The following is a 21,472-nucleotide window of genomic DNA, read 5'->3' on the forward strand; positions in this document are numbered from 1 at the left end:
CTAGGACATGACGTATGTGTAGGCAGAGGAATTAACCATATGCCGAGTGACGTGTCTGTATTAGCACACAGCTCGAAAATGTGAACTCAAACTGTCCCTTTAAGAATATGGCGACATTGCGTAAGCATGGCTGTTTATAACATAGCGTTAAAGGTTTATAACCTCGGATCAAGACTGTTTAACATAGATGTATTTGATCGATTTTAACATTTGCATATCCACGAAGTAAAAGTCAGAGTCAGACTCGATCAAATCTGTGATAGTCTTGATCCAAGGCTAGTCTGTTTATTACTTTGGAGTGTTTGTATGGCGGTGGCAATCAGACGTCTTGGAACCGGTGCTGTCTTTTGTTGCACCAATAAGGCGGCAAGGTGAGAGAAACACAACACATGATGTTAAAACACATGAATTACGATTCATTAACGTTCCATTTCACCATTCATTACCCGGCAAGTAACAGTGGAGATGTTTATTTTTTAACTGTAATTCCGTTTTTTTTAACTCCTTCACAAAAACTTTGGCTATTAAATGAACTACATCAGGGGTTTTAAACTTTTGTGAACCAAGGGAGCACCACCCTGACTTAAAGCCACTCCACACCAATGCAACTCCTTGCAACATGCAACTATACTGCAGAACTGCAACCATATGGCAGTTGCAAGGAGTTGCATTGGTGTGGACTGGCCTTGAATCAACCTGGGGACCACTGTTGTGTTGGGTGGGGATATTTGGGCAGATTCGTTTTTTGGTATCCCATGTCTACAATATATAATTAAGCCTTTAAAGGCGTTATAAATACTTATAATACATTACAACCTGCTAGCTACTGTGTACATTACAGCTCTGATTGTGGAGTGTTCCCATATTTTTTATTTGGTATAATAACAATAACAATAGTACATTATTGTTATTATTATTATTATAATCTAGTTACAGACAAAATAACTGCAAACAAATATTTTACAAAAAGTACACACTATAGTGATTCTTCCATTTTCCTGCAGGTGATCTTCTCTCATTTGTCTTCTTAACTCCTCCCCCTCAATTTCCCCTTTGCCCCTTGCTTGCCCTGCACAAAGGTTCAGGTTCACATGTGATAAGCATTTGACCCAGTCTCTCAGACAAGGAGCACCAGCCTCTACACAGCACAATTCACCCTTTTCACAATACTCAGTTAAAGGTAAGACATTTTTAATGAAACATAGTGCCTTTGTTTCAGACTGGGACCAGACAGTGCATAGTTTACACAGTTAGATGACTATTGTCAATCATTGCTTGACATATGCCTACCATTTAAAGCATTCTGTAACATTTATATACTGTATGTTATACAGTATGTGTACAGTTATACATTTGCTCCGCTTACTCATTGGCTAAGTTAACCAAACAGATTTATTGACATTGGTCAGTGTGACTGTGGCCACTTCAACTTTAATCCTGAGTTTTGGATTACCTGTTGGATACATGTTTGTGTTCCTCAGGGATCACTATGAGTAAGAAGCTGCTGCTAGATGTTGATTGTGGGGTGGACGATGCTCAGGGCATCATGCTAGCGCTGGCTGCCCCCAACGTGGAGCTGCTGGGCATCACCTGTGTCCATGGAAACACCACAGTGGAAAACGTCTGTAAGAATGTCCTGCGTGTCCTGCAAGCCTGTAATAAATTAGAGGTATGGCGTGGTTTGTTTTTTGTTTGAGTCAGGGGCTTTGTTACTTTGTCACACCAATAATGAGTTTACGGACATCCCAGAGCATTTTATAAACAGGGTTGCTGTCTGTGACCAGTGGCTTTGACATGAAGACAATACTAATTTGCATTGATTGATTGGAGTATGTGATGGATTGAAACCTGTCATCATATGATGCGTAGGGGTGCTATTTAGAGAGCTGGTAAGCTCAATACAATAATGTTTTTGTTCCCTCAGGCACATGAGGAGAGGTTGTTTTGGAAAACCAGTGTAACCTCAGCCAACTGAAAACCCAATTTTGGCAGTGGCAGATGACCGATGTTACTATAGTAATGGAAAAACACTGACCACTACAATGCTTGTTCAGCAGAGTGAACCAACTGCTACGTTATTGTTGCATGATGTCCTGTCCCACCATAGTCTATCAAGCCAGACAACTCTTCCACAATCTAAGAATGCTTGTCTGTAACTGCACCTCGTAAAAGTTTCAATATGTATAGCTGTCATCTGTCATTTCCATTCATGAAATTATATTTTAAAATATATTTTAGAATTTCTATTTCTGCTAACCAGCAAGCCAGACAGGCTTAGACTAATTTGATGGTATTGACTGCGAAGGTCAAAATTGGGGGGAGGCGGGACATCCACTTTAATTTCTTTGCATTTTTCAGTGGTTCTGCAATACATACATACTATTAGGCGGAAGCATTTGAAAATTGTGTGAGCCAACAGTCTGTCTCGAGAGACAAACCATATAGTGAGCTGTGAGGTTGGATTTTGCTTGAGTTGGCTAAAAAGAATTCAGGGTTTCTGGTGCTTTCTTTGAACCATGTGTACTATTCTTTGTTTCCATTGTGCAAGATTCCAGTATTCAAAGGTGCTGCTAAGCCTGTCCTCGGGAAGGGCATTAGTGCAGGTCACTTCCATGGGATGGATGGACTGGGAGACGCTCCAGACCCCAACGCCCCTGGTCTGGACTTGGTACAGAAGGAGAGTGCAGTTTCTGCCTTGATCAGGATTGTTGATGAAAACCCTGGAGAGGTGAGATTTTATTGTCCCTGTAGGGAAACTTGTTTGGGCAAACAGCGTTGTTGTTCAAGTGCATTGCACACTAAACAACATTACACCTAGTGTAGCACATAAATACAGAGACAAAGACCATTACACATATTACTCATCATGACCGACATGTTCAGAGCATTCATTTATGGAGGAGAAGAGGGACGTACTGTAAACGCGCTGTATTCTGTTTTAAACAACCATGTTATTGATATCGTTCGCCTTTCTGTGCCAAAAGTACTATTGTTGCATTACACAGCACATAATATGCGCCGCTCCGCTCACAACAGCTGGGGGGAAATGAAACAACAACAAAAATATTCATTGAAGTAGACTGAAGACCACACTAAAACGGCGGAAACATTAAGAGATTTACCCCCCAAAAAACATCACTGCAATGTCTTGTTTAGGCGGAGAGCGTTGAGCATACAATCACAACTGCAGTATAATACGTATCTTTCTCAGGTGGCTTTGGTTGCAACGGCACCACTCACCAACCTGGCTCTGGCTGTTAGGATGGATCCATCCCTACCTAGCAAACTCAAAGGCCTCTACATCATGGGAGGCAACACTGAATGTAAGGAAAACTACTAAGTTCCGCCATTACTTTGTTTTAGATGCCCAATTCTGCCACTGAATAACATTTTAAAGGCCTTAATTGATTGCAATTTTATATCTGGGAATCCCACATTGTCTATACATATATGTAATTAAATTTATAGGCACAATTTATGTAGTTGTGACATATGTCATTACATATTCCACAATTACAATAAGAAAAAAACTCAAATGGGCTTCTTGTACAACTACAAAAAAATATAATGGAGTTACGTTTTACAATCAGTGACCTTGTGTTCATGTTATACCACGTTATACCAGCACGAGGAAACTGCACTCCGTGTGGCGAGTTCAATTTTGCTGCTGATCCAGAAGCTGCATACATTGTACTGAATGACTACCAGTGTCCCACCTACTTGGCCTGCTGGGAGTTCACCTGTTACAGCAAACTGTCCTGGGTGAGTGAAAAATATATTAACATAAATTATTAAACCTGGCACTCAACTCATAGCATTCATAAGTGTCATTAAGCCCCAATGAAGATTAGACTATGAGCAATGCAGGGTTAGGGTTGGCACTAGGGCTGGGAAATATAACAAAATTATATTGTGATATGAGACTAGATATTTTCATTTCCTGTTTTTAAAGGCTGCATTGCTGTCATTATAATCTGAATTTACTTGACTGTTGTAGCTGTTCCAATATTTGCCTTTACCCAATTAGTTAAAGGCATTACTGGTGATTATTTATCAAACATCTCACTGTGTAAATATTTTGTGAAAGCACCGATAGTATTCCGCACAGTATCAATGTTGAGGTATTCGTTCAAACATATTGTGATATTAGATTTTGTCCAGATCACCCAGTGTACACTTGGTTGATGTTTCCACTTATTAACCGTAGGAATTCTGTGACGCCTGGCTGGCCCAGGACACAAACAAGGCCCGCTTCATGGCACGAGTCTTCCAACATAGCATCGAGGCTTCCTTCAGTGAGCGCTCCCAGAAGGAGTTTGTCTTCGGGACAGGCTTCGTTTCATGTGACTCGTATGCAATGGCCGCTGCTGTTGATGACTCATTCATCATTGAGAGTGACCATTATCCAGTCAGTGTGGAACTGACGGGGACATACACTCGAGGCATGATGATAGTGGATACTCAGGACTTACTGAAGAAGACTCACAAAGCCCACATCATGAAGAAGGTGGACTTGGAAAAGTTCATGAAGATGATGATGGACGCTTTGAAATAATAGCTGTGCATAGTATTACACTGAGGTACATAAAGGGTCATGATGTCCGTTTTGTCCTCCATGTTCCATGACCGATCATATATTTTGACAGAATATCTGGGTAAAAATCATAACATGTCTTTGGTCAAGCTTCCAGAGTTAAAGAGCTGTAATTCATGCTGACAATTGGGACCATTATCCATATGGAATGGTACTGTACTAACTAGGCCTATATTAATGACAGGTAGGCTACTGTGAAACTAGAACTAACTTAAGCACTTTCAAGATAAAACCTTTTTTTTTTTCAAGTTTGTTTTGTTATAAGCGACTCATTAAAGCACAATTGAAGATGAATAACCTTTGTATAAACATACCTCAGTTGTAACTTGTATGACCCTAGAAGTAGTACTGTATAGCAAAACAGTCAGATGTAACATACTGTATATAACAGCATAAAATTATACTTGAGGTTATACAAGATATACATGTTTTTATTATCCATAACAAAACTTGCAATTTGTGTTATCTTGTAATTGTATTATTGTTTTAACAAAGTCTCTCAGGAACATGTCCCTTGTCCCACCAACATTTCGCTACTTGTACCCAAGTGACAAATAAAACCGTTGTAATCTCTTGAAGACAATCATTCTCCAATGGGATTCCCCTACATGGCAGATACCCAGCTTTGCTCATTGGTAGCATGGGATCATCCTGAGAAACTTGATGTCCGTTCACAGGTCAGGTACTACCAAGTTTCTGGCAAATTAAAGAACAAATGCTTGTCTTTAAATTGCAGCTGCACAAACGGTGGTCTTAACAGTCCACTATATCAAATTAGTTAAGCTATTTACATTCAGCCGGGGGTGGGATAATTTATTTTCACGTTAGGTAAGGCCTTACTGTCTAACAATTTAGGCATTTAGTAGATGCTCTTAATCCAGAGCGATTTACAGTAAGCAAAGACAACACAATTGGTATCATGTGTACTACACAGTGTAAGGAGTTGTCTTGTGACAAACATTACATGAAGATGCTATTGAATTCACCCTTGGCCTTATGGTCCGACTAGCTTAATGTTATAGAACCAAGACGCCACTGTATGTAAGCCTGGTGTTTGTTATAAGTACAACTTGCTCTATGACACAAACTCCCCTCTTATCTGTTTATTACACAGCGTGGTTGAATGCTTGATTCTGATTGGTCAATCACTGAATTCAGCTGTGTTTTATTTCTCGATAATGGCCGGTGGGCTCAATAAGAGACCGCTGAAAAATTGCTCTCAAGAATGTTTTTGAAAACATTTGAATCGCGAAATTGATTCTATTTGTTCAACACGTTTTCCGAGGCAACCGTGTTGCACTGAACGGACAGCCAATTAAATCCCTCCGCTTCGCGTCAGGGTTTAAATGCCCTGTCTGGGTTTATTTCTCAACAATGACCGGCTTGCCGTCAATAGCACATTATTGTGTGTGTAGAACTAATGTATACAGTGTCAGTCAGATCAGAAATAACATACATACATAACAGCACCATAAAAAAAATCTATTTGAGGTTTTACAAGATATTATTACACGTTTATTTTATTATTATTTCCCAGTCATCCATAACAGATGACAAAATATTTTGGTTTGCAGTTATTCCTACATGGGATCATCCAGAGAAACTGGGGAGCCTTGATGTCCCTCCACAAATCACACATTACCAGTCCAATATAGGTTCAATTAATTTAGTTATTTACATTTCATCCGTCCAGAGCTCAGTCAGTCCATTGACTGTCTTTGCGTTCACAAAGTCCCATATCGTTCATCAATAATCTTTCCTTCCACGGAACCTTGACCTTGTGTCCAGCTGTAGATAGAACAAGATACTGTAGGTTAGTTACAGCATGAGTCACAGTATATCTGCATCGCAAAATAAAACAGAAATTGCATCGTATACTGACATTGCTTAAGCCCTGCTTATTCATGAAGTACATTTCAATACCCAGTGATTATCAAGGTAATATGTAGGTTCTTTCTGCAAGATACAAGGAAAGGATTAAAGGACTGCTAAAACAACATCCTTTAACACCACTCCGCACCCAATAAGGGACATTACATAACATTTCTGCACAAGGACATTCCACTGTTAATTACAGCTTTGACTGAGCCTAATTGTCGATCATCAATTATACAAATTCCATTGTCTTGATGCAGCAACGAATTTCACCAATTTTATTATAGCAGTCTCAACATATTTCCATGACTTTATGGGACTCGCATTTCCCTGTTTTATGTCAATTTCATATGTTTCACAAAACTGAATGGCCATTACAAACACCACATAAAACGTATAAACTTAAGTTCCCATGTCCTGGAAAAGCAACTAAATGAAAACTTTACATGAATATAATGTTAATTGCTATTCTCAAGGCTCTGCCTATGTAAATCGCTGACTCGCTGTTGCCCAATTTGATTGTAACCTCAGATTTGTACAACGTTCTCTTCTCCTCAAATTTCCCCATCAGCTTTTACATTTGGTAGGCCGGGTATCTACTCGTAGTGACTGCATCATAAGTAAAGTAGGCTAAGTAAGTAACACCAACTATTGTCTTACCATTGACCTCTTGCACTCAAAGAACGAGGTCTGCAGGGCTTTGCAATGACCTTCCTTCAAACACTCACTGGGCAGTTTCCCCTCCTGGCAAAATGAGATTAATAAAACATTGCATCGGGTTACATTTCCCCAAAACCTTAGTCATGGACGTATAGCTTTACATGTCAAGAGGGGGACGAACAAACATCCTACACATATTGTCACTTTGAATTAATAGCTTTGGCGTTTTGGAAGGTTGAAATACTTTTAATGGATACAGGATAGGTGGGCACTAGGGACAACTGGGCACCTCGCAGTAAAATTGGCTATTTATTTTTACCAAAATGTTAAGAAATACAAATATTTGAGAAATGTTCTTAATAATGTTAAATATACATGATGTGAACATGCACGGTACATCATTATCAGACATACATTTATCCTTCAACTTCTTGTTGATGCCCCAAAATTCATTCAACCTTTATTTAATATTCTCGGAGAGATCAATTGAGGGAGACCCTCATTTACAATGATGCCGAGATTACATACATATAATTAACATAAGAGTAACAAGAAAAAACAATAAAGTTGACACAAACAGTTAAAACAATTGCATGTTAACATCAATCAGTTAAAACAGTTGCATATCAGGAATGACACGGTTATTATAGACCAATTCATTGTTTACTAACATTGAGACTGGATGCGCAGGTGATTGTTTCACGCAATCAATTTCCAACCTGTTGTTTCGGGGTGCGCTAGTTTCAGCACACCCCAACCCCCTCTTGTGTGTTGGCTAGTGTGGCACGTCCTGGCGAGACCTGATAGAATGGGTTTCATTTAGCGCATACTGGTTGCACGCATACTGGTTCTTATCAGTGTGACGTCGTCTGTTAAGGGGTCTTAAGATTCCTAAAATGACCAATAGATACTAGGGAGTTCAATTTAAGCTCTTGTTGTAGGAGGTTCCAAGACTCAGGTGCACCAAAGCTGAAAGCAGCCTTTCCTTGTTCCGAATTGGCAAAAGGAACATGACTAGGCTACAGATTTTGTAGCAATTGTAGAAACATTAGACCATAATTGTCGAATGTTAAAGCATGTTCTTCTAATCATGTACACTTTTTTTTTTTAATCTAAATATTCTATTTTTTAAAACATTTTGAAAAAAATTGCCAATTTAACACCGAGGTGCCCAGCCCACTCTTCCTTGGTGCCCTCCTAGCCTGTTACCCGTTTCATAAAGCTTGACTTCATGTTCAAATAAGTTGTTCTTTACATTTGTGAAATTTGTCAATAAGGGAATTGGAAAGTAGCCTACTCATTACATACTCGCGCAAAGGCTCGCCAAAGAGAATGATAAACAAACTTGTACATCTAGATCTTTTTGGCAAGAGACGCTGTGGTTCTTCTGCTGTTACCTTCAGGACACAGTCATGTTGAAGGAGACATGCTCTGAAGTCCTCTCGAACACCAGCACAAGCCCTGTGGTCTTCCTCTTTGTCCTCGTAGTATTTCGGCATCGTGTCTACATTTATATGAACGTTACTGAAAATCAATATTAAATTATTAGTATTGAAGTCAAACAGAAATGTTATAACAGCACTGAGCGGCCATGTTTGTGCAGGGCATGATGGGATTGCGGAAGGACAATAACTGAATACAATGCATGCTGGGATTACATGTAGTTCTTTTTCTTTCTGCATAGTAGTGCATGTTACTGTTTTCTTGAGCTTCTTTTTTGTGGACATGTGAATGCAACTTGCAATTCCATTTTTGTATTGAAAGTCCAACCGTACCAACATAAAACTCCATATGGTCAATTTGTTTTAATAATGAAATAATCTTTATAATTATGTTCACAGCTAGAAGACACTAAAACCATAGCAAAATACCACAGTATTTTCCTCCTTTGTATTTCACAATCAATTTAATATTAAATTATCTGATGAAGTGGTGGTGAAGTGATTGGGTGAATAGAACCAAGACATAACATAAATGGGCATGATTTTATTAACTTAATTTATTTCAAAGATGACCATGAAAACGTGTCAAAAATCAGAACGGCAGACATACACATGTACGTGATGAAGGCACATGAATTTATGGGCGTGAGGGTTGTAAGGCAAGGGCAGAGTGTCTTCGTCTCCGATCTTTTATCCACACTAAAGGGGATCTCAGGGAGCCCACTACATCCATGTATATTGCTTTTACAAACAGTCTCACAGTCCTTCCCTGTCTCTGCAAGAAAGCAGTACAAGGTGCAAGCTACTTTTTGTACAGAAATCTCATTTCCCTTTCAAAACAACCCGGTCCACCCATAAGTGGTTTCATCTCTTCTTCTCCAGTCTGCAGTGATGCCAACAGACAAAACTAGGCGAAGACAAGAGAGGATACAGAGAGGGAGCCACTTCAGATTAATTAATACAAGCATTGATGATTTGATCAGGGGTAGAGGGGCCAGCTTTGAAGCAAATTAGAATTGGTTATGAAAAATAGATGTTTATAAACTAGCACAAATGATGAGAACTTGCTTTTGAAACATTTTGCACATTTCTAATCAACCCCTCTACTAAATGTTCACTCTCAAGGCACTTCCTCTAGACCCCTGCACAAACCACTCACATCCAAGATGAGTATGAACTAATAAAAAAAAAGGAAAAGGTTCTCCTCCAAACATGGCTGTACTGTATAATAAACATGTATTCACATAAAACAGTTTGATAAAATTATGGCGTGAGGCATAGTGCGAGAAAGAAACAACTGGACAATGTTCATTGCTTTTTCATATATTTACACTCATTGAGGCTGCCTCGTGGTAAAATCTGTCGACCTACAAACAAGTCTACAATGAAATGGCACATGTTGGCACAACAAAGTAAAGTAGTCAAATCGAGTCCAATCATAACCACAAAGTTGAATGGACCACCGATGTAAAATAAAAGTAGGATAATGTGCATGGGACAATACCAACAAAAAAGAGACACAGGAAGAAAAAAACAATCAGTGCAAACCATGCGGTTTCAGTAGGTAATGTTATACATACGGTGTATAACCCTCCTGTGTCCTGACAGAAGGTTAAACTAATACACCTTTTGGTGTCGAGTGATCTACATCAGAATGACACACAGCTAGTTTCTGCCCCCACCAGACATATTAGGTGGATAATGAATGAGTATTACCAGTGATCATCATCATTGCACTCAGGCCATGGGTGTGGGTGTGAAGGCAAAAGAGGGAGGGGAATGATTGCAAACAATGCTGCCCAAGGCAATTCCAAAGGACCTGGATGTAAGGCACATATTTAATTTTACAAATTTCCAAAAAGGACTGATCAACTTGCAACTGCGACCATGTAGCTTTCGTGTATGACAATGCATTCTTAGTTACTATGTTTGGCTGGGGGACAGGGGGGCAGGGGGACAGAAAACTGGTACAGCAGTTAGAACTGAGCTATTTGAACCACCAGACAACACAGTGGCCAAGTAGCTGTAAAGTGAAAAATGAAATGGAGAAAAACAAAAAAACAAAAACAGGATAAAGGCAGTTTTTAGGGGAGGAAAAACACCTACATACAAAAAAAACAGACACTTCACTAGCATAAACATCTCTCCATAGAATAAAAAATATATTTTTCTTACCTCTTGTACAAATTAAAAATTTATTTCAAATAAATTAAATCACCTTCATAGATCGTCATAGTTGTAATAATATATCAATATAATATATCCCTTCAGGTGAATGATGCCCAAGGCAATGTCTGATTGGTTTACTATAAATGGACATTGAGGTCATAAGCACAACACCCTGTCAGACAGGAAGTGAGATAGATATGGTTTTCTTGTATTTCTAAGTTTCTTAATGGGGTAGGGTCATTACACAGAAACCTGGGATCTATTTTGTGTTGTACTGTAGGCTAATTCTACATCTTGTCTTCAAGACATCTGGTATATTATATTCTTCATGGACAAGTGTGCCATGGGAATGAACAGCATCATTTCGTTTGTCAAAGTTGTCATTGCCGTTTCGCCAATGCTTGTACAGCAGTGTAAAGAACAGAAAGCAACTGGCCATTAGTGATGACAACTTTCTCCATCTTCGAGGAGCTTTGTCGTGGCACACGTGCAACGCCCCAGCTTTCCCAGAGGTGGCAGCATACAGCCGCAGACAGGGCAGCGTGGACTGGCTCTCCGCAGATGTGAGAAATTGTCCACATTCATCCAAGTGTCTCTTGATTATGTCCAACGCTGCTGAGCAACACACACAGCCAGACTGGAAACTATTTCTTCATGACACCTTGCTGTTGTTCTCTGTACAGTAGTAGTCACATTCACACCAATGAATTGGGAGCACAAATGGGAGCAGCAGGAAAAGGAGAACGATAAGAAAAACGAAATAAGAGGGTACAGTTGGATGGACAGAAACACCATAGCCGGACATGAGAAAGAAAAACAAAAGAGACTCTGGTGGGCTGTAATGATGTCACTTCTGGTTGCTAGGCACCAGAAGGCCTGCGTTAGCATTCTAGGAGATTTTAGGTCCCCAGGGGCCATGATTGATGTGGACCCCCCACAGCTGGTTATCCCGCTATCCTCTTTATGTGGATCTGCAAGGAGGAAGCACAGCACACACCTGCATTACTGGATGTATCAAGGACATAACATGTGACTAGTACCAAATTGGTGGTCAGCATGACTGGAGACCAGATTCCTGGTGCAGTGCGTGATTGGCTTACCTCGCTGAGGATGGCCCACACAGCCGAGTCTTTGACAACGGAGAGCCGCAGTGCAACCACAGGATTAAAGGCGGGATCTACTGCCCCTTCTGCCACACCCTTCTCAAACTGACCTGTGCACACACATACACACACAACGGACACTGAGTGTCAAGGTCACAAAAATGATCTGTCCCAATTATCTGTCCCAATACAAAAGTATCAAAAAATTAAGCAGCAAGAAGCAAGTGCGAGAAAGACGAAGAGACTAGAGAGTGAAAGATTGAGCAGAACAGTAGAAAGACAAAAATACAAAAAGGAGGTGAAAAAAACAAAACAGAAAACGGGAGGAAAGGTTGCAATGGAAAACAGAAGACAAGCTGTTTTGTACAAAGCATTTCAATGTGAGAGGCAGAACTAACACGAATGTGAAATCTGATCCCCCGATTTAGAGTGTGTGAGCATCTATGGGATCTCAAGCTGTGTCAATATAATCATGAATGATCAAAAGATTGTATTGGTTAACCCACCGATTCTGTAAAAACGGTCCTCAGTTCGCTTGTATTTCTCTTTGGTCTGCAGCCCAGCATCCTAAATAAATGCACAAAGATAGAGACAAACAGCTGTGAATACTGTATAATGGAGCATGGCATGTGTACAAGAATGCCTTGCCTCTGCAATGACTACAGTTAAGTCATGCTCTTGATCTTGTCAATAGTTAGTCAATATGAGAGATGGGGAGGGGGGGGGCTAAATTCGTCCAATCAGACACAACGTTTGGTGCACCACAGCATTGAATTCACTTAGTTGGGTTTCCTCACCAAGAAGGGAAGAATTTCCACAGTGGTGTTCTCTATCCTGTCCCCTGGGTGCTCTTGGTTCCCACTGCGGAACAGGAACCTGCCAAGCACATTAGGCAACTCAACTTCATATTCACGTCCAGTGGAAATCACATGAATATGTATCGTCACTCTTTGGCCTGCATGTAAAAGGCTACATACAGTACAGACAAATGGGAGTGCAGCTGACTGACTACTACCCTTAACAATCTGTTAGCATTATCAAAATTTTATAATGCCAACAGTCAGATCGTTAAGGGTAGAAGTTAATTATCAGTTCTTCAGTCTGTTGCTGATGGAAAGAGACACATATTTCAAAATGATAAAAAAAAAATGTACAAACGGTAATGAAATTAAATAGCCCCCAAAAGAAAGACAGAAAGAAAATACGAAACATGGGTTTTCTAACGGCTGATGAGCTATCCTACTATCCTACTATAATTCTAGTAACCTCTGTAGTGGTGGTGAGTACGTGAGTGAAGATACCCGGTTCTCCTCACTGGCTGGACCAATTGCTCTGATTTTGCACACAGCCATTGACCATTACCATCTGAACGCAACTGTGAAGCCCGTTTTTCAATTTCATCAAATCTCAGCTTCTTATTAGCGTTTTTGTGTCAAACACTGTCGCCATGGTTACGGGGCTGCCCAGCTATGGGACAAACTGCCTCCCGGGTTGCCAGATCATGTGCGCATATCCCCCCACGGATGCGCTGCGCCGACCGGGTATGGTCTAGTTGTCTCTAATCTGTATCTACACTGTTAGACTCTGCCAGTGGCATTTGAGGCCATACACAAACACTTGAGGTCAGAAACTGGAGCAGCTAGCAGATAGTGAATTCCTGAGCGACAGAATGAGTGAACCCACTAGAGTCTCAGTGTCTCTCTGTCTTTTATTAACTGTCGCCATGCTCTTGTTCATGAGAAGCTTTCTCCATGTGAGCAAACGCTAACCACTTAAGCCCCATTTTATCTTCATTGAACGATGGTGTCACGCTATAAGCCCACAAAGCATCATGATGCAATGCGTTATGGGTTTGTCAATCTGCTATTTTTACATTTCTTTGGAAAAAAAAATAACATTTTTGCCTAAAATGACATGCCTAAAAAAAATTATGGACGCCAGGTTGATAGTGGTTAACAGTGTCTCCTCTTATGCTGCACCTCACTTTGTATCCAGCCTGGTTTTCATGAATTCCCCTCTATGAGCTCCCTTTTTTTTTATATCTTCGCTGTCTTCCTTCTGACACTGCAGCGAGTAGGAGGCTGCTCTGAGAGTGCCTATTTTAGAACTCTCTCATTAGCCCACCCTGATCCCCAGAGACACGCACGCTGAAGCTGACCCTGAATCAGCGAGAGGAGAGAAAGATGGAGAGATGGAGAGAAGAGAGGACTGTGCAGCTTGTGTGTGTGCGCGTGCATTAACATTTGTTTGGTGAGGCCTCCCATTCTCATATTACACAAATTATATGCGAGAGTGCACATTCGCAGTGAGCATGCCAACACATTGCTTCCTACACACTCACCTCTCTATGCTAACAGGTCTGTCAAATTTGAAGAGAACATAGTCAGTTGCTGTAGGAGTGATGGCCCAGAAGAAATCTTCACCTAGGTATGTCTTCTCCAGCGTGTGGCCTTGGTACACCTGCAACGATAAACATTTATTTTTCACTTGTCTATTATCAATCACTGATTACAATATATTATTACTACTGCATTTGTCTCACTTTTGTTTACTACTTTTTCTACTATTATGCCTCCAAAATGTGGAATGACCTACCACCAGCCATCAAAAAGTGTGACTCCCTACCCTCCTTCAATACCGCCATAAAAGAGCACCTGTCTGCAATGTGCAACTGGACCAAGACAAGTCTTCTAGCTTGCCAAAATAAATTACCCCAACTGTTTTTCTGTAAATATACTTTTACTGCTCCTAGTATTGATGATTTCTTGAATAGTATTGTATGTCTTTATATGTTGATGAATTGAACAGGACCACAATGGAAACAAGCCCTTAGGGCTTTCATGTTAACCTTTTAGCATTATTGTATAACTGTACATCTGTACTTTTTGCAAACTGTTAATAAAGTATTCAATCAATCAATCAAATGCAATTAAAACAAAACAAAAAAAATGTTTTTGGAACTGCAGCTGCTTCCATAAAGTGTGTACTGTATTTCCTGAGGCAATACCTTCATTGAGGTGGACACTTCAGCCGGCGGGTTGACATGGATCTTGTGGAGCAGCGGTTTCAGGAAGTCTTTGTCCTGAACAAATGATAACAGGAAGTGAATGATCACAGCGACACAACCCAAACAACGGGGATGAAATGAGCTCACTCAAATGTGGCTCAAAATGTTGAAACAAGCAGGTTCAAAGGGGGTTAATAGTCAGCTGGGTGAGACTCACTGTGAGTTTTTGGATCTTTCCAGCGAGAGAGGAATGGAGTCCCACATGTTGAAACAGTGAGGGCCTAAACCGCACACGTAAGCTGGACTTCTGACGCTCACAGTGCTTCTGTATAATGAAGGGAACAGTAGAATGATGTAATACATCAAGAAAACCAAAGAAATACCAACCATCACAGAGAATATGCATACATACGGCATCTTTCTCAGGATTGCAGACTTTCACCCAAAGAATGTGGTCCAGCAACCAATCAATTGGCTTCTCCTTATAGAACATGAAGATGAACTCGACTATGAGGTTGAGGTCCGGAGCTTGAAACATCTTTCCTACAGGACATAGGGAAAAGGGATGGTTTGGATCAGGTTCATTGATCCTGCACTGGAGCCTGCATGAGTCACTGAATAATTAGGTGAGAGCTTATCAAAACCATGAAAAGCAATGTATATCTCAAGCAACTCTGCTGTAAATACTATAAGGGAAATAGGAGTCAATAGGCTTGTGTCTCTGAAACACAGAGAAAGCCTGGTGGATTTTTTTTGTCGAAATCAATGCATTCTTGAAATATTCTAACAGACTTGATGTGCTTTGCCTCGTACCTAAGATAATGAAAATATCCCCCTCCCCCCATGAGAATTCGATTGCAACATATACTGTATGATGGAGCAAAGTTTGAGGTGCATGTTTCTGCTGGACGCCAACAAAACATTTTTATCAACAGTAGGAAAATCTGGATTTATGGTGCTGATGACATACCAATGAAGCCCAGCTGAGAGAACTCCAAGATCATCCAGTCCTCAGAGGACAGCTGCAGGGCAAAGTTCTTCATAGTCGCAAAGTAGTTGGGCTTGGCCACAATATCATCCTCCAACTGTATATGAAGAGTATGAAGCTAATACATCAATGGATCAAGCGAAGAGTAGTGTTTCGGGGGTGGGGAGGGTGGGGAGTCTGGGGAGTCGTGGGGACACATGCATCATAAAGGCGGTTACCCACCGGCGAATATGCAAATATACGCAAAATTCGGACTCGTTCCGAATAATTAAAAGACGCTTTTTCGCTTTTCCCTCCATGTAAGCTTGCATTGACTTTATAAGGTTTTAAAAAAAAACTTTTTTGTTCGCATGAAAAAAATCGCCCCGGTGTGTAAGGACCTTAAGACTACAGAGAAAGATGGTACCCATAACTGGACCAATACACAGACTGGTGTTCCTTACAGTTTGGCTTTTAAACTCTATAACTGGCGAGAGAAAACAAGCCGTATAAGGCAAATTTAGAGCCGAGATGAGCCAAAAAGACAGATGAGCTCTCTTGAGTCTTAAGAGGATTAGCCCAAGAGTGAGTGAAATTGGCTATGCTCTGAGAAGGAGTCACAACTTCCCAGCTCTGGTGGAAGACTTTGCAACACCACCACCACCCACACATGTACAGTACAGTACAATGGACAATTTAGAAATGATCTCTTTTGAAGTTCAGAGCAGTACAGTCTAAATTGGGCACGGCATGCTGCAAACTGACAGTGTGCACCAGCGGTAACAAGCTGTCATGATGTGCACTCTGTCCCCAGCCCTGCAAAGATTGCAATGGGAAGACTTATGTCAGTGACATTCTATGTATTCCAAATTTCCAGGGACCTACCTGGACGTAATATACCCCTTTGCTGACTGCATACATCATGAGGAAGGAATAGTCCAGGTTCTGTTTGGTCCGCCATCTAAATGAAGCAGAGATCACACTAAGGCTGGGCAATAGATCAATATTATATCGATATTGTGATAGGAGACTGCTGTAGATATCGTGTGGTATTTTTGACATTGTAATATCTCTCTTTTATTGCTTTTAAAGTAGTACAGTCATGTGATGTAATAAATATTATAAATAAATATGTACACAGGTCTAATATGGCCTACAATATTTTGGAGAAAACTATTTGTGCTAGTGATATTTGATATTTGATTCAACTAGTAAAGTCTAAGTTCAGAAGATTTTTTTTTTTTTTAATCATTTTATTCTAGCCTTTAAGACAAGGAAAATACAAGATTTAGGCTATGTCACACAGTATTACATTAATAATACCTTAACATATGAGAGGCTCATATTATGATATTGTTACTACTGTATATCAATAAACTGTCCAGGTCTAACATGTAGTATAATTAAATACACATACAAATTATATATATATATATATATATATATATATATATATATATATATATATATATAAATTATATATATATATATATATATATATATATATATATATATATATATATATATATACATACACACACCTCTCTCTCTCTCTCTCTCTCTCTCTCTCTCTCTCTCTCTCTCTCTCTCTCTCTCTCTCTCTCTCTCTCTCTCTCTCTCTCTCTCTCTCTCTCTCTCTCTCTCTCTCTCTCTCTCTCTCTCTCTCTCTCTCTCTCTCTCTCTCTCTCTCTCTCTCTCTCTCTCTCTCTCTCTCTCTCTCTCTCTCTCTCTCTCTCTCTCTATATATATATATATATATATATATATATATATATATATATATACACACACACTCATATATAGTATATGAACTTTTAAACGTGCAGTCCTGAGCATTCTCCTATAGAATGTCACCCTACATTCCATCTCAATAACCTCTCTCCTTCCCACTGCAGTGTGACTCATGGCTAACGGTAGGCCTAGAGGGGCACAGGTGTGTATGGTGCTACCAGGGGGCAGGTGTGAAAGCTGCCCCCTGGGCACACACGTCCTACTCACTATCTTTCTGGCACAGTATGATACATTCAGACAAGTGCTATGCACTGTGTGTGTGCGTGCCCGCCCGCCCACATACAGGTGGTTGGGTGGTGCTGCAGTTTCAGTATAGTGAGAATTTAACGCACGCACACCCAAACCCACACCCACACGCACACCCACACGCACACCCACAGATTTAGTATTTGGATGGTTGGAAGTTTCTTATTAATATTCCATGAAAGTAAAAAATACAAATATATATATATATGCTTGAACACCATGGCCCACGTTGAACAATGTAATAACCGTTTATCCTCAGTAGTGCCAGCTTCTCTCATGCACACACCCACACAGAAACACACTGCATGCAGGCTTCTGGGCCGATACTATTATCAGTGGCCGACACAAACTGCACCATAAACAGATTTCTAATGAGGACGGTTGTTAGCCGATGCTAAACAGAAGATAACCACAGAGGAGAAAGGCAGAGAGCTACAGAGAGATAGGGAGAGAGATAAAGAGACAGAAAGACATAGAGAGCAATACAGAGAGAGAGAGAGAGAGGGACAGAGAGAGCAAGAGTGGTAATGTGGATGCCCTTGAGCTGACTTTGTTAAACGCCTGTGGAATACTAAGCACTCAGGCGGCCTAAGCTCTTTCTCCATCACTACCTCCCTCTTCCCTCCTGACTCATCCTTCCTCTGTTTTGTAACCCCCTTTGCTTAGTCCTCCTCCATCTCATCTGTCCCATCTGGGCTTCCCACCCTGCCTGCCAGACCCCCCCTCCCCCCAAAACACACACACACACACACACACACACACACACAACACACACACACACACACACACACACACACACACACACACACACACACACACACACACACACACACACACACACACACACACACACACACACACACACACACTTCAATAATGACTTCCTATCCCTGGTGACTCTCCTGTCCATGGCTCAGTTCCAGTTCGTAAGGTGCCAAACACTTGGATTGTGTCCGGCCCCATGTAATTTCTCACCTGACTCTCTCTCTGGAGTCTCCAAACGTCTCTTTGAGGTTGGTGAGTTCAGGGTAATAGGTGGCCGGAGGAGAGATCACCTCCAGCAGACCGGAGCTCAACTCTATAGAGAACCTGAAGAAAAAGGGTCGGTAGGTGGGGGCGAAAGGATGGCGGTGACGTCAACAGAGGAACACAGACATGCACATTGCTCTGGAACTCAACTGTCTCGGCCCCTCTGCAAGCCGGAGGGACCGAGACAGGAATCGGTCACATCATAAAAAGGATAGGATTTTTTTTTTTGGGGGGGGGGGGGGGGTTCTGTTTCATGTTGTTTGTGTGTTTTGTGTGTCAGGAAATGACTCACTCTTTCTCTAGACCGGCCACCACACTGTGAACATATTCTACGTCAGTCTGCAGGGACAAGAGCACAGGCGCACAAACACACCGCTATTAGTATGATGATACATTTGTTTGTGAAGATACAACAGTGTTTGACATACACTGCATGTGAATGCATCAACTCACCTCTCCTACAAAAACGATAATAACACAGTCGAGTTTCTCCTCGGGTGACAGCTTGTCGATGAGTGAGCGCAGCGTCTCAGACAGATATGACTTCACCTTCCGCTTCACCGTGGGGATTCCCATCACCATGGAGACTGGGGATTGAAGGGGAGGAAGGAGCAGGGTGAGAACGAGCACCGGCAGTCACAGAGATCATCCAACTACCTCCTTAAAAGATACTGTGCTTCCTGTTTGAGGTTAAGCGTTGGCGGTGGCTCCCGGCTCAGAGTTTTACTGGCATTATTAACAGCAACAGGACTATATAAAAGCCACCCCTGAAAATATGAGATTTTTAGAGTGAGTGTGTGTGTGTGTGTGTGTGTGTGTGTGTGTGTGTGTGTGTGTGTGTGTGTGTGTGTGTGTGTGTGTGTGTGTGTGTGTGTGTGTGTGTGTGTGTGTGAGAGGGGTCAATAGGTGGTCCAGGTTATCCATACCCAACTGATCCATACTAGTGAACTAGTGATACACGGCTTACACTGAGGAGCAGGGGTCAAGTTCAACTGAGGACAATGTGAACGAGAGAAACAACAATTAGCAAGGGAAAGAGCTGCTAGTGTCACACAGCCAGCCTAGACAGCTCCAAGACATATTATCACTCCATTTGACCCACTAGGAGACAAGCGGCACTTTCACTGGGAAGAATGGGAGACAGAGTATGTGAGTGAGAGCGGGAGAGAAAAAGAGTAAGAGAGAATGGATGAGTGAGTGAGTCAAGCGGCCATACACTGGGGTGTGAACAACAAGAGGGAAGATAAGTAAGTTACTGAGGGAGTTTATCTGACACTGAATCGTTCTGTTCTCCTCTGGCTGGACAGCAAAAAAAAGGAGAAAGATGGCAGCATTAGATTACTTCACTGCATTTCCCTCTTATCTAGTGTTCTCATGTTTTCATGCAAGGCAAATGGCATGTACAGATACTTCACATTATTTAAATTCTAGGGTCATCCTAGGAAAACATATTTTATATACTGTACAACATGTAATAAATTGTTGATGCTTTGTGGTAGAAAAAGAAGAAAAATGCAGCTTTTCAGCTTTTGTGCAAAATGTGATTCCATGCATGTTTTGTGTGCAGGTCTCTCTCTGTGTGTGGGTGTGGGTGGGTGGGTGGGTGTGTGTGTGTGTGTGTGTGTGTGTGTGTGTGTGTGTGTGTGTGTGTGTGACCAGGGTTAAAAGGGGGAAAATATGTAGAGCAGCAGCACACAATGGGTTGATCTGAGACGATGGGGGGCCTCAAAAAAGCACAAAACAAACTTGTGTGTGGGAGGGGGGGTGGAATGGTGAGAGTGGATCGTGAGAGAAAGGGATGCAATTCTCCAGAGTGATCCATGCAGCGTGGAGAATCTGTCCCCCTTTTTTTCGCTTTATGTTGCTTGGCACTGTGAGGGCCCCGCACCGCAGAGCAACACCCACCACCACCGCGAGAAAGTAGGTCGAGGATGAAAGGCGAGTGTGGGAGGAAGGGAAAGAGACAGAGAGTGACAGAATAAGGGAGGGTGGGAGACAGTGAGTGAGTGAGAACGCATGCGAGGAAGAGGACACACTCTCAGACTAACCCCTCCTCCCCAACTCGCTTTATCGGTCTGCCCTTTCAGCCACCCAGCCTTTCATGTCATTCAGGAAAGAGAGGGAAAAAACAACAAACTATCTACATTTCTCTGTCTGAACTTGAGCCTCTCAGACAGACAGGTGAAAGGGGACTGGGATTTCACATCCCTAACAAAGAAATGGGAGTGGGCGGTAGAGGTGCTCCGATCGATTGGTCACCGACTCGATCGGTGATCAGCAATTTACCCAATCCGGAGAAACAGATCTTCTATGACCGAGCTGCACTGCATCAGATATATATTATAATATCGCTTTGCATCTTTGTGACAGGACTAGACATGCACCCCTCCCCCCACACACACAGAGGAACAGTTTTGACATATAATAATTTTGGGGATATTAGACTTTTCCCCTTACGCACAAGATCGGTATTGGCCGAATGTGAGAGAAAACAAATTGGTGATCGGTCCCAAAAAACCTGATCGGAGCAACCCCAGTGGGCGCTAGTGTACCGTTTGGTGGGGTCCAAAAATGTCCACATAAAAAAAC

The 21,472-nt window shown here is 41.5% G+C and overlaps 3 protein-coding genes across 3 annotated transcripts in view; 1 reads left to right on the forward strand and 2 right to left on the reverse strand.

The window, feature by feature from the left end:
* The first annotated feature begins 115 nt into the window (after window positions 1-115).
* LOC311064501 (inosine-uridine preferring nucleoside hydrolase) lies at window positions 116-5,960 on the forward strand. The gene is made up of 7 exons (XM_084084345.1): window positions 116-371; window positions 1,080-1,180; window positions 1,482-1,669; window positions 2,549-2,728; window positions 3,212-3,323; window positions 3,626-3,762; window positions 4,208-5,960. Exons 1-7 carry the CDS (start codon window positions 307-309, stop codon window positions 4,553-4,555), a joined length of 1,131 nt encoding a protein of 376 aa, XP_083940471.1. The 5' UTR covers window positions 116-306; the 3' UTR covers window positions 4,556-5,960.
* A 138-nt stretch (window positions 5,961-6,098) lies between these two features.
* Window positions 6,099-8,739, reverse strand: coa5 (cytochrome C oxidase assembly factor 5). The gene is made up of 3 exons (XM_084084346.1): window positions 8,527-8,739; window positions 7,130-7,213; window positions 6,099-6,382 (listed from the first exon to the last, which is right to left on the reverse strand). The coding sequence occupies exons 1-3, from the start codon at window positions 8,626-8,628 to the stop codon at window positions 6,341-6,343; spliced, it is 228 nt and encodes a 75-aa protein (XP_083940472.1). The 5' UTR covers window positions 8,629-8,739; the 3' UTR covers window positions 6,099-6,340.
* Window positions 8,740-9,064: 325 nt separating this feature from the next.
* mgat4a (alpha-1,3-mannosyl-glycoprotein 4-beta-N-acetylglucosaminyltransferase A) overlaps window positions 9,065-21,472 on the reverse strand; it is a 31,103-nt gene continuing 18,695 nt past the window's right edge. Inside the window, exons 4-16 of the mRNA XM_084085284.1 lie at window positions 19,337-19,470; window positions 19,176-19,222; window positions 18,830-18,943; window positions 16,703-16,778; window positions 15,821-15,935; window positions 15,263-15,393; window positions 15,068-15,175; window positions 14,851-14,925; window positions 14,185-14,303; window positions 12,641-12,719; window positions 12,350-12,410; window positions 11,841-11,953; window positions 9,065-11,711 (exon numbers count right to left, since the gene is read on the reverse strand). Coding sequence (XP_083941410.1) covers window positions 11,685-11,711; window positions 11,841-11,953; window positions 12,350-12,410; window positions 12,641-12,719; window positions 14,185-14,303; window positions 14,851-14,925; window positions 15,068-15,175; window positions 15,263-15,393; window positions 15,821-15,935; window positions 16,703-16,778; window positions 18,830-18,943; window positions 19,176-19,222; window positions 19,337-19,470 — 1,199 coding nt within the window. The 3' untranslated portion in view covers window positions 9,065-11,684. The remainder of the gene's footprint in view (window positions 11,712-11,840; window positions 11,954-12,349; window positions 12,411-12,640; window positions 12,720-14,184; window positions 14,304-14,850; window positions 14,926-15,067; window positions 15,176-15,262; window positions 15,394-15,820; window positions 15,936-16,702; window positions 16,779-18,829; window positions 18,944-19,175; window positions 19,223-19,336; window positions 19,471-21,472) is intronic.

The sequence above is a fragment of the Gymnoscopelus microlampas genome (genome assembly GCF_963454915.1).
Source record: "Gymnoscopelus microlampas genome assembly, chromosome: 17".
NCBI classification, from domain to species: Eukaryota; Metazoa; Chordata; class Actinopteri; order Myctophiformes; family Myctophidae; genus Gymnoscopelus; species Gymnoscopelus microlampas.